This window comes from Halichoerus grypus, chromosome 8 (assembly GCF_964656455.1).
Source record: "Halichoerus grypus chromosome 8, mHalGry1.hap1.1, whole genome shotgun sequence".
In the NCBI taxonomy this organism is placed as follows: Eukaryota; Metazoa; Chordata; class Mammalia; order Carnivora; family Phocidae; genus Halichoerus; species Halichoerus grypus.
The window spans coordinates 77,931,235-77,946,514 of NC_135719.1; the positions used below are offsets into that span (position 1 = coordinate 77,931,235).

General features: G+C 38.6%; 1 protein-coding gene and 1 long non-coding RNA gene across 2 annotated transcripts; both read left to right on the forward strand.

Moving 5' to 3' along the window:
• The first annotated feature begins 219 nt into the window (after positions 1-219).
• LOC118529639 (uncharacterized) lies at positions 220-13,334 on the forward strand. Its single transcript, XR_004914234.2, has 4 exons — positions 220-361; positions 956-1,030; positions 5,623-5,760; positions 12,864-13,334. It is a non-coding gene; the product is annotated as an uncharacterized LOC118529639 (long non-coding RNA).
• LOC118529641 (olfactory receptor 4F21-like) lies at positions 7,913-9,883 on the forward strand. The gene has a single exon (XM_036082564.2). The coding sequence runs from the start codon at positions 7,913-7,915 to the stop codon at positions 8,849-8,851; it is 939 nt and encodes a 312-aa protein (XP_035938457.1). The 3' UTR covers positions 8,852-9,883.
• Positions 13,335-15,280: the final 1,946 nt, after the last annotated feature.

Genomic DNA, 15,280 nt, shown 5'->3' on the forward strand with positions numbered 1-15,280 from the left:
GGAATTGCATGTTCTTTCCTCCTACACTGACCATTTAATTAGTTATTATAATAAATGACTGAGGAGAAAAAATCTGAAGTAATTGCTGAGGTCAAATACTCTATTTCATTGGACGCCCATCTTCCTGAAGGATTCAGAAAACCTTGATATCTGGGTTATTTGTATATCCATTGTTTCATTCAACAAAAAGTACTTCCTCAGCTTCTGTTATGTTTTCAACATTAGCCAGAGTTCTGGGAATACAGAGAAAAATACACAACTTCTTCCCCCCATGAGCTGGACTCAGTGGGAATAGGAGATAGAAACCGAAAGTTATGTTGCATCACTGCGCCTGGAACAGGAACAGCTGAGAGGTGGAGAGGTAAGTAAGGGAGGCATACCATTTAGGGAAATGTCTCATTAGAAACGAAGTGGAAAGAATGGGGAAAACTTTGGTTTCTAGTTAAGGATCTGCCATTCTCCATGGCAGATGAGGCTTTCTGTCAAATATTTTCTGAGAAGGAAAACTCAGGTCCTTGTCTTTGTGAGATTAGCCTCTTTCTAAAAGCCTTCTACTGGGTGTGTGGCTAGGGCGCTTTGGAATTTTCAATATTTAAGCTAGTTTTTAATTCCTTTCCTGTATTTTTCCATTTGGGCATGTTAGTCTCTAGTCTCAGAACTTGAGGGAAGTTTCACTCTGTTTCCTTTTTTCTTTCTCTTCTCCATGATTCTTTTTATCACTCTTTCCCTATTACTTACTCCTTTGCTTAATTTTTGTTTTCTTTATCATTAAATTGTTTTTTCTCTCTACTCCTTACCATCATTCTTCTTCTCTTTGTATGTTTTCTTTATCTTCATCTTCTAAAATATCTTATTTTAAACAGTTAAGTTGAAATTGCAAAGGAATTAATTCAAATTAATTTAACAAACACTGACTTCCTAGAATTGACAACTCTGCCCTCTGAAACTCTCCTAGGATGAAGATAGAGATGAATAATGCAGAGGTCCTGCCCTCTAGTGCTTGGAAACACAGGAACCAAGTCATGCACATGTAACTATACTGCAGGACAAAAGGCGCTGTGCTAAGTAGGAAGTGCTACGGCAAAGAGAGGGAACAAGATTTTTTTTTCCTGCTAGGATAATTGGGGAGGTTTCATGAAATGGGTGGCACTTAAATGGGGCTGTGAAAAATGAACAACATTTCAAGATAGATGAGGCAGCGTTTTTTATCTGGAAGGGAGAGTCTGAAGAAAAGGAGGAAAAGAGTTTCAGAGATGGTGAAGGGTCTGTTTAGCTGAAGATAGGGTGAGTTGGTGCTGGGGCCCAAACACAGAGGCCCTAGAATACCTGGTTTGTTTTCCAGTCAATGGGAAATCTCCAATTTGGATTAGTAGAGAGGCACAGCTAGTGCTTCTGGAATATTATTTTGCTGTAGAATAGGCGGGGGCGGGCAGAGACTGGGAACCAGGAACACTCTGGATTTTGCAGGACCCTTGTATTTTCCTTTTTCGGCTCATCAGTCCTCACTACTGTATCATCTTGAAGCTGTGGTCTACTGGTTCATCCTCTATTTCTTATTGGTTTCTCTTCTCTGCTTCCCTGGATCCCACTCCATCCCAACCAGATTCTAGATAAATCATGGAAAATTTTGATTTTTTTTTTTAAAGATTTTATTTATTTATTTGACAGAGAGAGACACAGCGAGAGAGGGAACACAAGCAGGGGAAGCGGGAGAGGGAGAAGCAGGCTTTCCGCGGAGCAGGGAGCCCAATGTGGGGCTCAATCCCAGGACCCTGGGATCATGACCTGAGCGGAAGGCAGACGCTTAACGACTGAGCCACCCAGGCGCCCCGATTTTTTTTTTTTCTTTTTCAAGTAGTAAAACTGCAGGATGTCGGATGATCTTTTCCTTGGTTTGAGGGCTTTTCATTTATTTATTTAAAGATTTATTTATTTATTTGAGAGAGAGAGCTCGAGAGTGCGAACAGGGGGAGGGGCAGAGGGATAGGGAGACAAGCAAACTCCGCATTCAGTGGGAGCCCGATGTGGGGCTCGATCCCAGGACCCTGAGATCACGACCTGCGCCGAAATCAAGAGTCAGTCAGTCACTCAACCAACTGAGCCATCCAGGCATCCCTCTTTTATTTATTTGATGGTGATATCAAATGAAAAAAGGGACGGTAATAGGCAGAAATCATTTTATACATCTACTTGAAAATCTATGGTTCAAAAACCTCATTGACAGTATAGCCACTAAAAGACAGACCTTCTGATCTAGTACAGTTCAAATTCACCTGTTACTACTTTAGTGTTCTTGCTATAACAAGAAGCCTTATTATAACATGTTTGTGTCTTCACAAATTTTTTTTTTCCCTTTTCCCTTCCTGACTTAGAACAATACATGGCCCTTGTATTTTGCAAGGCTAAGCCTTCTTATCTTTATTTTTTATTTCATCCATTTCTGCTACTCCAGAGCCTTATGACCAATTACGTCTGGCTGTTGTGCACTTTCATATTCTCCCCCATTGGTTCCTATGAAACACTCATTTCTCCTGTTTATTTAATCATTAAAAAGTCCTTTTATTTTGGGCTCTCTCCATGTATTCTTCTCCTCCTTTATTTTTAAATTGTATATTCTCAAGAGACTAACTTTCTTTTCTTTTTTTTTTTTAAAGATTTTATTTATTTATTTGACAGAGAGAGAGATAGCGAGAGAGGGAACACAGCAGGGGGAGTGGGAGAGGGAGAAGCAGGCCTCCCGCAGAGCAGGGAGTCCGATGCAGGGCTCGATGCAGGGCTCGATGCAGGGCTCGATGCAGGGCTCGATCCCAGGACCCTGGGATCATGACCTGAGCCGAAGGCAGACGCTTAACGACTGAGCCACCCAGGCGCCCCAAGAGGCTAACTTTCTTAACAGCCTGCTTTTACCTTAACCCTGGGCAGTCTGAGTTCCTCCCTCTATTATTCATTTATTCCATAAATATTCATGGAGCACATCCGATGTGTTACATTCTAGGCACTGGGAATACATTAGTGAAGAATTCCTAGCAGTGCCTTGCTTTCAAATACCAGTTTTCTTTTGTTGATCCCAGAAACGCTGAATTAATTCTTATTCCTCTTGATTCCACTGCAACACTATTCACCTTCTGAAATAATCTCATTTCTTGACTTCTAGAGTTCTGAACTCTCTGGTTCTCTGGAACCTTTTCTTTCCCTGTTTTTGTTTCAATTTCCCAGACTTTATTTATTTATCTATTTATTTATTTATTTATTTTAGATTTTACTTATTTATTTGATAGAGGAGACACAGCGAGAGAGGGAACACAAGCAGGGGGAGCGGGAGAGGGAGAAGCAGGCTTCCCGCTGAGCAGGGAGCCCGATGTGGGGCTCGATCCCAGGACCCTGGGATCATGACCTGAGGTGAAAGCAGATGCTTAACAATTGAGCCACGCAGGTGCCCCTTTCTCCCAGACTTTAAATCTTGGGCTTTTCTCATAGCATATTTGACTTTTCCTCTAGATACATATATTTCTTGTGGCTTCAATGATCATATCTATGCAGATGATTTCTAAGTCACCTCTCTAGCCTTAGCTCCTTTAAAAAAACAAACACTACTTTACAGGTATCAAGTTCCTCAACTTAAATCCCCATTATGGAGTATTTCATCCCCCATAGCCTGGCTTTCTAGGGCCTCTGCAATCTGCTTTCTACTTATCTTTACCTTTTATCTCCTATGTTCCTCCTACACAACCTTGCATAGAAGCCATAAAAGTCATTGTTCTCCACCCAAAACTGCTGCTCACTCTCACCGCTGTACCTTTGCACATGCTGTTCCCCCATCTGGAATATTCCTATCCATCTTCTTTTTCTGTTATTTTTTAAAAATTGTGAAATATTCTACATACAGAGGAGTGTATAAACGTAGGTATATTAAAAATAATGTGAATTCCTGTGCACTCATCACTCAGGTTAAAAGAGTTTTTCTAGTACCTTATAAAGCTCCTGTGTTTCTCTGTTTTTGTTCCTCTCTTTCCTTTCTACAGTTAACCTCCATGTGGTTTTTGTGTTAACAATCCCTTGCTTTGGGATGCCTGGATGGCTTAGTCAGTTAAGTGTCTGCCTTTGGCTCAGGTCATGATCCCGGGGTCCTGGGATGGAGTCCCCCATAGGGCTCCCTGCTCAGCGGGAAGTCTGCTTCTCCCTCTGCCTGCCTCTCCCCCTGTGTGTGCTCTCTCTCTTTCTCTCTCTGACAAATAAAGTCTTTAAAAAAATCCCTTGCTTTTTCTTTTCCTATTATTCTGTTATTTATGTATGCAAAGGAGGCAAAAGCAAAAAAAATGTGCATTGTTTAAAGATGAATACTACTGGATGTCCACCTTTCACTTAACACTTTACACGTCTAGACTAGAATCCTTCATCTCCTGCCCTCCCTGCCACCTGGGTTTTCCTTCAAGGAGGGATTTGCTGCCCAGCCATGGGGAGTGCCATCAGCAGATAGCCCTGAGGTCACACCCTGACCAGAGCAGCCCACATGTGCTGGATGACTGAGTGAAGGGAAGTATAAGTGCCCAGCTATTTCCAGCCCACATGGGGCAATCTCATGGAGCAAAACTCCCTCCAGGGCTCAGTAGGGTGGGGATTTGTTGGGTCTGCATCGCAGTTAGACTTTGTCTTTTGCCCAATCCTGCCTCCTCTGACTTCTCCTTAAAGGTGTTAATCTCTCATGATCATCTTATACCCTAACCTCCACCTCAGTGCTTGCTTTTGGGAAACCCGGACTGCTATACTGCCCCACTTTTCCTCCTTTTAGCAAAACTATTTTTATTAATTTTGCATCTAAATCCATGGGTGATGGGGGCGCATGGGTGTCTCCTTTGGTTAAGTGTCTGACTCTTGATTTCGGCTCAGGTTGTGATCTTGGGGCTGTGGGATCGAGCCCCAGTAGGGCTCCACTCTCAGTGGGGAGTCTGCTTGGGATTCTCTCTCTTCCTCTCTGTCTGCTTCTGCCTCCCACCTCCACTCGTGAGTGTGCTCTCTTTCTCTCAAATAAATAAATAAATCTTAAAAAAAAATAAATCCGTGGGTGATATTGCCCTGAAGTTTTTTTTTTTCTCATACTGCCCTGGTCAAATTTTAGTATGGACATTATGTTAGTCTCAAAAAATAAGGTAGGGGAGAAAATTTTCTCTCTTTCTTTGCAATATCAGTAGAATTATAGTTATTGGTTCCTTGAATTTTTGGTAGATTTTGCCATAAAAAGAATTGTGTTTACCGGAAGATTTTTAAAATTCAACTTAAATTTTTTAATCCCTTTAATGCAGTTATAAGATTATTTAGGTTTCCTATCTTATTAATTGTGGTCCCCACAGAAAACAGCACACTCAAGTAGAGTAATAGAGGGAAGATTCACAATGAGTAGACTATTTAGAAAGATAAGAATGGGATTAAGGGAAACCAGTAAGGCATGATGAAGCATCCCAGGGTGGTTGCTGGGATCTGTAAAGGAAGTTACAGATGTAGGAGAGGGCTGCCCTATTAAAGAGAAATGCAGACATTGCCAGCCCCGGGGGCCGCGAGGGGACTGTCAGGCGATTGATATCCTTATCTTTCACTCTCTCTTCCTGGCCTCTTGTTTCTTGTTAGTGCCTCTCATTGATCAGAAGCAGCCAACAGTGAGAGCAGGGGAGCCCAGTTTATGCAGTCCTTAAAGGCCCTCTCCAGAGGTGTGGAGCAGGGTAGAGAAGGACAGTGGCTCTAGAATGTCCAGCACAGTGAGTTTTGGTAAGTTATGTTTTACTAGATATTTGCTGATATTATCAAAATTTTGGAATATGTTGGCATAAAGTTGTTTATTATAGTCTCTTATTATGCTTTCAATGTCTGTAACATCTCTACTTATATTCCTCTTTTGTTCTTGATATTAGCTCTATGTGCCATCTCTCTGTTTTTTGCTTGATTCATTTCATCAGAGGCTTATCAATTTTACTTGTCTTTTCAAAGAACAGCCTTTGTTTCTGTAGATTCTCTATAGTTTATTTTTGTTTTCTCTTTCATTAATAGAAAATGTTTTTGTTTTGCGGCTGTGTTTACTACTTTTAAAGATGGACACTTAGCTCATTAAGTTTTAGATTAATTTTAAGCCTTTTTTCTTTCTCTAATATAAGCAGTTAGACTATATATTTCCCTCTAAATACTGCTTTCACTTCATCCTACTGGATTTGGTATAAAATATTTTATAACTCAGCTTAAAATGTTTTCTTATTTCCATTGTGATTTCATCTTTGACCCAAGAATTATTTAAAAGTGTGTTACCTAATTTCCAAACATACGAAGATTTTATAGTTACATTTTGGTTAGTGGTTATACCTTAATTGCTTTGGGTCTGGAATATGGTTTGCATGGTAGCAATCTTTTGAAATTTGTTAAGATTTGCTCTATAATACAGCATATGGTAAAGTTTTGTAATGCTCTAGAAATACTTGAGTGTTCTGCATATATTGGGGACAGGGATCTATATAATTCAATTTGATTAATCATGTTTTTAAACCTTCATTATGCCGACTGATATTTTGTTGGTTTGTCCTATTGTTCACTGAAGGAAATGTGTTTCACTCTCCCACTATTTCCACAAGTATACAGAATGTCCCTATTTCTTTTGTAGTTCTGCCAGTTTTTTTCTTTTTATGTTTTTAGGCATTTTGAAGTCCCTGTGGGCTAGTAGAAGCAACAATTTATTGCCATATAATACTTAGTACCTTTGTTTTCCTTTCACTACAAAACTCTATTTAAATTCTTTTCCATTTCTCTCTTGAAGGGGCTTCCTGACATCAGAGGAGAACCCTTGGTGAAATTTTAAACAGAGTCAGTCATAACAAGGGAAGATGGGAGATGGAGTGGTGGGAGATGAAGTGAGATTAGGACCAATAGATTTAGAGCCTTTGTCAAGTCTACTTAAGTGCCACTTAAATTTGGTTTGACCAAATGAATAGAGGTGGCAGTTAATTTTCAAAATTTGTACATTCTTTTAGAAATCTATTTTTTAAAGATTTATTTATTTGAGAGAGAGAGAGAGAGCGTGTGTGAGCAGGGGGAGGAGCAGAGGGAGAGGGAAAGCAGACTCCCTGATGAGTGCCGAGCCAGACACAGGGCTCGATCTCATGCCCCTGAGATCATGAGCTGAACTGAAAACAAGAGTCTGACACTTAACTGACTGAGCCACTCAGGCGCCCCTATATTCTTTTAAATAGACAGAATGGTGGCTTTGTATTGTGTCAGCTTGCCTAGATTGAGCTACATGCTCTAGAATTCCTTTTTCTCTATGTTTCCAACTAGAATACATTGTAAAGGATATTCTTTTGCAATATTTCTAGGTTAAAGTGAAACAGCGGCCATATTTATAGCTCAGACACACTGTCATTTCTCTGCTGGCTTATCTCATTGGGGTGAGGCAGTGGCCGGGACCACAACTGCCACACCCTCCTTGGGATCCTTCTTGAGCTTCTCTGACTTGTGGGCCCGCTGCGTGTTCAGCTCTGTGGTGGAGGGCCCTGGCTTCTGCAGTACATCTATACCGTTGAGGTTAGAGGCAATGAACACTGACACTAATTTTCGTCTGTCCTTGAGGACTTTAGCTTTCGCTTGTGCGTTCCAGTTTATTTTTGTTTTCCTTCAATTTACATCCATCTTCCCTTCCTGGGGGCCTGTCCTGTGGACGTCAAGCTACGTCATCAGATGCAAAGACAATAGACTTACAGAAACTGCTGAATCAGCTTCCATGATTATGCAAGGTCAAATCACTAAGAAATACCTTAGTATATTATCTCCTTGTGGTCTGCTTCTCTAATGGAACCTTGACGGATATGGCCAGTAATCCCAATTTGTTATTTTTTTCCTGTTCTTTCAGGCAAATTTGGAGCCCAAAGTGACTGAAACCATGGGGGTAGGAAATAATTCGGTGGTGTCTGAGCTTGTGTTGGTGGGACTCACCAGTTCTTTGGAGATGCAGCTTGTCCTATTTCTAGTTTTCTCTGTGTTCTATATAACAGGTATTTTAGGAAACCTCCTCATTGTGCTCACAGTGATCTCTGACTCCCATTTACACTCCCCCATGTACTTCCTGCTGGCCAACCTCTCCTTTATTGACATGTGGGTTTCCTCCATTGCAGCTCCCAAGATGATTTCTGATCTTTTCAAGGAGAGAAAAGTAATCTCTTTCCAAGGCTGCATTGCTCAGATGTTCTTCATTCATGTTATTGGAGGAACTGAGATGGTTCTGCTCATTGCCATGGCCCTTGACCGTTATGTTGCCATATGCAGGCCTCTCCACTACCTGACCATCATGAACTTCAGAACTTGTATTTTACTCTTGGTGGTGGCCTGGACCATTGGAATCATCCACTCATTGATCCAACTTGTATTTGTTGTAAACCTGCCATTTTGTGGCCCCAATGAAGTGGACAGCTTTTACTGTGATCTTCCTCGATTTATTAGGCTTGCCTGCACAGACACTTACAGATTGGAGCTCATGGTCACTGCCAATAGTGGTTTCATCTCTCTGGGAACTTTTTTCATTTTGGTTATTTCCTATATCTTCATCTTGGTCATTGTTTGGCAACGTTCTTCAGGGGGCTCGTCCAAGGCTCTCTCTACTCTGTCAGCTCACATCACAGTTGTGGTCTTATTTTTTGGTCCATGTATTTTCGTATACTCATGGCCATTTCCCACAGTGCCGGTGGATAAGTTCCTTGCCATTTTTGATGTAATTATTACCCCATTTCTGAACCCTGCCATCTATACTTTTAGGAATAAAGAGATGAAAGTGGCAATGAGGAGGATATTCAGTCAGGTGTTGAGCTCCAGGAAGCTGTTTTAAGTGATTTTGATATCAAGAAAGACAAGCATCTCTAACACTCCCTGACTGTGCTGCAGACATGAATCCAGCGAAACACAGCACCATGGATGCTCTACTTACTAGTTTAATTATTAATTCCAGGATTTTCTTAATGAGTTTTCTGCCCACAGTCAAGGAGGATATGGTGTTCTTTCTTATGTAATGTGATGGAATAAGAAGTATTAATATACATTTGTTTCCACATTTTCTCACTTCTCCTTGATGAGGATTTTGGACAGGACTTGCTCTTTTCCTACTCTGTGTTCCGAGGAGAATCCTCCCTTGTCAGATTTATTTTTGGGGTTTGTAATGCAGAATCTGAAGAAAAGTGCTTTGGAAATATTAAAAAATTGCCATTATTAGAGATAGTGTTTTTTTTCTTTAGAGGTTCTACAGTGAGATGTGTGGGGGTAGCCATAGTGTGTGAAGAAAATAGATAAAAGACAAAAAGAGAATTTTAAAAAGATATTGTTGCCTATCTCTTACCTTTCAATATATATTGCCCTTTAGTAAAAAGCAAAGAACTAAAGTTATTTTGAATTATCTTTGTGTGTGCGTGTGTGTGTGTGTGTTTTATCACAACATCAACCTGAAATTGGATCACTGGGTTATAGCTTCTTAAGCTTTTCAACTAATGCATGAATTAAGCCTTATAATTACTCCAATTCTTTCAAAAGCTGTATTCCTGTACTGTCACGGGATTTAAATAATGGGGGCCAGGTAATGGACAAAGACAATGACCTACTTAATAATTCTGTCCTAGGTAGTGCTAACTCTTGCCCTAATTATATTGAAATCAGCAATGATACCTCAGAGTTAGGTAAACTCTTTCCTTTTACAGTGCCATGGTTACAAGTACACACTCTTGAGCCAGACCGCCTGATTTAAAAACTTAGCTTTGCATTTTACTAACACACAAATTGCTTACCCTAATATGCCTAAATTCTGTCATCTGTAAAATAGAGGTAAGTTGAACCATCTGGAATTTCTGATATTTGTTTTTGACTTAATTGATATGGTAAAGTTACCTTCCTCATAAGATTATAAGGATTGACCAAGTTAATATTTGTAAGGTACTTAAACAATTCTTGATCTATGGTGTTATGTAAGTGCCTGCTCAATAAAATGAAATAAAACATTAAAACCACTTCTCAGTTTTGATGACCTTCTTCCCTGCTGTCTACAAATTATTTCCTTTCCTTTCTAAGTCCATTCATCAGATCTTGATCAAGAACATACACTTTTCCTAACAGGACTGAAGTATTTTATTTATTTATTTATTTATTTATATATTTGAGAGAGAGAGAGAGAGGGAGAGAGAGAGAGAGAAGAGGGAGCCTGACGCGGGGCTCGATCCCAGGACTCTGAGATCATGACCTGAGCCAAAGGCAGATGCTTAACCGCCTGAGCCACTCAGGCATCCCAGGACTAAAATATTTTAAATGATAAAATTCCTTGAATATAGAGACTTCAAAATGCCGCAATTCAATTTACTTTCTACACTTTCTTTTATATTCAAATGCCTTCTTATGGGCTATGCATTAGTTCTAAGACGCTTGTTTTCGTTATCTATGGTGCTTTTTAATGTGCTGGAAGACGTTACCAAGCTGAGTAAGTTATAAAAAGTTCATAAATAGAAATTCAATTAATCAAAAAAGGTATTGAATCCTGTGTTCCTACCACAGGATTTAGAACATAGTAGAAAATTGTGTTAGAAGTATATAACCTGGGGTGCCTGAGTGGCTCAGTCGGTTAAGTGTTCCATTTGTGATTTTGACTCAGGTCATGATCTTGTGGGTCCTGGGATTGAGCCAGGTGTTGGGCTCTGCATGCAGCGTGGCGTCTGCTTGAGATTCTTTCCCTCTGCCCCTCCCCTCACGAGTGCATGCGTGCTCTCTCTCTCTAAAATAAGTAAATAAATCTTAAAAAAAAAGAAATATACAGCTTAATTGTAGGAAGGGGCAATCCATCTCTGAGGTAAAAAAATCACTGCAAGAAAGTAAGGGGTGTGGTAGGGAAGGCAGACTGAACAAAAGGGTTTGAGTAGAGGGAGTTCATGAATTTGTGAATGTCAACCCCAAGAAACTTCCTATCTAAAGAAGTTGCCTCTTGCCTTTCTACTCCAGTCATTCTCTATCATATGCTTTGTTGAATGTCCCCATTTGAATGATTGTTTTGTTTTATTAATTATTTTTTGTTTCTGTCCACATGGAAAGAAGATCCATAACACAGAAAATATGATTTTTTGATCTTTGTACCTAGACAGATGCTGGACCTACAGTGGGAAGTCCATAATTATTTGTTTTTGTCCAAAGAGCAAATGGTAAATAAAAGCTGAGAGGGAGAGAAACAACTCTTTCATTATGAATCACAAGGAATGCAAAGAAATAGGAAAAATCTAGTAGATTTAGCACAAATGTTAAACTTATTCAGGAAAACAAACTTGTGCAATCTAAAGTACATTTGTAGGTTACATATAAATAAGCACAAGGAAGAAAAGAAAAAAAAATCACCGAAAATCACTTCACTCAAATATAATTGTCAAAATATTGTTACATTTCTTTTAGGATTTTCCTTTATGCATTTGAAAAATCATACAAAATAGGACCACATTGTTCTACAATCCATTTAACAATATGATATGTAAGTCATTTAACAATACTGATATTGGTCATTTAACAATATAATGTGTAAGTCTTTTTATGCTAATAAATCTACTTCTACCATGTAGTTCTCGGTCACTATATAGTAATCTATTGCACGGATATAGCCATATTGCTTTAGTCAATACTTCACTGCTGACATTTAAGTTATTACCAATTTTTAGTGTTCAACAACTCTGCTATGAAAGATATTGATGTAGTTTTTTATATATACATGCCTTTGGTTACTTCCTCATAATAACAATAGAAATGAAATTGCTGTGCCAAAATGTATTTGTAAGGCTTGATTAAATATGGCAAAAGTGCCTTCTAAAATGATCGGGTTGATTTAAAATTTCATCACCAGCAGTGAATTAGAGTATGAGTTTCTCCCATCTTTGCAAACAGAGGATATATAATTAATTGAATCTTTGCAAATCTGAAAGAAAAAAATTTTATGTACTGATCTAATTGATTTTTTCTACTTCTTGTTATGAAATATTATGCATTTACAAAATATGTAACATATATTTGAGGTAAAAAGCATAATAAAATAAATACCTGTGAGCCTATCTATCATTGCATCTACTTTCTCAACCTCTATCCCTTTACCTTGTTTTTCACCCAGAAACAATCATTATTCTGGATTTATTTTTATATTTCTTTTGCTTTTTTGAAAAATAATTTTATTAAAGAAGTATATATCTGGGCACCTGGGTGGCTCAGTTGGCTAAGCATCTGCCTTCGGCTCAGGTCATGATCCCAGGGTGCTGGGATCGAGTTCTGAGTAGGGCTCCCAGCTCAGCGAGGGGTCTGTTTCTCCCTCTGCCTCTCCTCCCACTCATATGCGCCCGCACTCTTTCTCTCGCAAAAATAAGTAAAATAATATTTAAAAAAATAAATAAGTATATATCCACAATCTTGTTTAATTTTTGCTCATTTTTAATGTTTGCATATATTCTTCTTTAAAAATGTATATAACTGTCTACAAGAGACTAATTTTGAACCTAAAGATACATCAAGACTGAAAGTGAAGGGATGGAGAACCATCTTTCATGCCAACAGACCTCAAAAGAAAGCTGGGTCTGTTAGCCATTTGTATGTCTTCTTCAGAGAAGTGTCTTTTCATGTCTTCTGCCCATTTTTTGACTTGATTATTTGTTTTTTGGGTGTTGAGTTTGAGAAGTTCTTTATAGATCTTGGATACCAGCCCTTTATCTGTAGTGTCATTTGCAAATATCTTCTCCCATTCCGTGGGTTGCCTCTTTGTTTTGTTGACTGTTTCCTTTGCTGTGCAGAAGCATTTATCTTGATGAAGTCCCAAAAGTTCATTTTTGCTTTTGTTTCACTAGCTTTTGAAGATGTATCTTGAAAGAAGTTGCTGTGGCCGATGTCAAAGAGGTTACTGCTTATGTTCTCCTCCAGGATTTTGATGGATTCCTGTTTCACATTGAGGTCTTTCATCTATTTTGAGTTTATCTTTGTATATGTTCATCATCATTAGCCATCAGGGAAATTCAAATCAAAACCACATTGAGATACCACCTTACACCAGTTACAATGGCAAAAATGGACAGGGAAAGAAACAACAAATGTTGGAGGGTTGTAGAGAAAGGGGAACCCTCTTACACTGTTGGTGGGAAAGCAAGTTGGTATAGCCACTTTGGAAAACAATGTGGAGGTGCCTCAAAAAATTAAAAATAGAGCTACCCTATGATCCAGCAATTGCACTCCTGGGTATTTACCCCAAAGACACAGATGTAGTGAAAAGAAGGGCCATATGCACCCCAATGTTCATAGCAGCAATGTCTGCAATAGCCAAACTGCGGAAAGAGCCGAGATGCCTTTCAACAAATGAATGGATAAAGAAGATGTGGTCCATATATACAATGGAATATTACTCAGCCATCAGAAAGGATGAATACTCAACTTTTGCATCAACATGGATGGGACTGGAGGAGATTATGCTAAGTGAAATAAGTCAAGCAGAGAAAGTCAATTATCATATGGTTTCACTTATTTGTGGAACATAAGGACATTAGGAGAAGAAGGGAAAAATGAAGTGGGGAATCAGAGGGGGAGATGAACCATGAGAGACTGTGGACTCTGAGAAATAAACTGAGGGTTTTAGAGGGGACGGAGGAGGGGGGATGGGTTAGCCCGGTGATGGGTATTAAGGAGGGCACGTATTGCATGGAGCCCTGGGTGTTATGCATAAACAATGAATCATGGAACACTACATCAAAAAATAATGATGTATTGCATGGTGACTAACATAACATAATAAAAAAAATAAAAAAATAAAAATGTATATAACTTATTAGAACTCACTCAAGAAAGAATTATGAATATATTTTTAAAAGAATTTGTCTATTTTATCTTTACAGTTCTAAAATATACTGGCATAAAGTTTTCTATAGTAGTTTATTTTTTATTTTTTATTTTTTATTTATTTATTTTTTTTAAAGATTTTATTTATTTATTTGAGAGAGAGAGACACAGCGAGAGAGGGAACACAAGCAGGGGGAGTGGGAGAGGGAGAAGCAGGCTTCCCGCCGAGCAGGGAGCCTGATGCGGGGCTCGATCCCAGGACCCTGGGATCATGACCTGAGCCGAAGGCAGACGCTTAACGACTGAGCCACCCAGGCGCCCCTATAGTAGTTTATTTTTTAAAAATGATATATTTATACCACGTTGATATATCCTTACTTGATTTTCTCTACTGCTCTGTCTCTCTCACTTTATTCCTCTCTCTGTGTATTATGTGTATTATTGAGGTATAATTGATATATAAAGAATTGCACATATTTAATGTGTACAATTTTATGAGTTTGGATATATGCAAACACTCATGATACCATCAGTACAATTAAAGTAATAGACAATATGAAACACCTCCCAAAGTTTCCTTGTGTCCCTTAATTTTACTTTACTTTTTTTTTTTTTTTTTGTGGTAAAACACATAACATGTCTACTCTTTTAACAAATTTTAAAGTGTACAATACCATATTATTAACTACAAGCACTATGCTGTAGAGTGGATATCTAGAACTTATTCATCTAAAGGAACTGAAATTTTATACCCAATGGAAAACAACTCTCTATTTCCTAGCCCATGACAATCACTATTGTATTCTCACTATTGTATTGTATTGACTATTTTACATACTTCATGTAAGTGGAATCCTGTAGTATTTGTCCTGTGGATGGCTATTTCACTTAGCATAATGTCCTCCAGTTTCATTCATGTTGTCACAAATGGCAGGATTTCCTTCCTTTCCAAAGCTAAATAATATTCCATTGAAGATGAGTATCAGATTTTCTTTCCGACTCATCTGTTGGTGGACACTTTGGTAGTTTCCATATCTTGGCTATTGTAAATAATGCTGCAATATATGTGGGAGTGCAGATATCTTTGAGATACTGATATGGTAATTCTATTCTTAATTTTTTGAAGGACCACTATACTTTGCATAAGGAATGTACCAATTTACATTCCCATCAATAGTGCCAAAGGGTTCCAATTTCTCCACATCCTCACCAACAGTTATGTTTTTCTTTCTTTCTTTTTCTTTTTAGATGGAGCAAACCACTTTATTTATATCTTTATAGCATAGTTTCCCATGTACTTCTTTTTTTTTTCCATGCAGAACGTGCCCTCTTTAATACCCATCACCATGTTTTTCTTTTTTTGATAATAGCCATCCTAATAGGTGTGAGGTGATAGCTCATTATAGTTTTGATTTGCATTTCTCTGATAATTAATGAT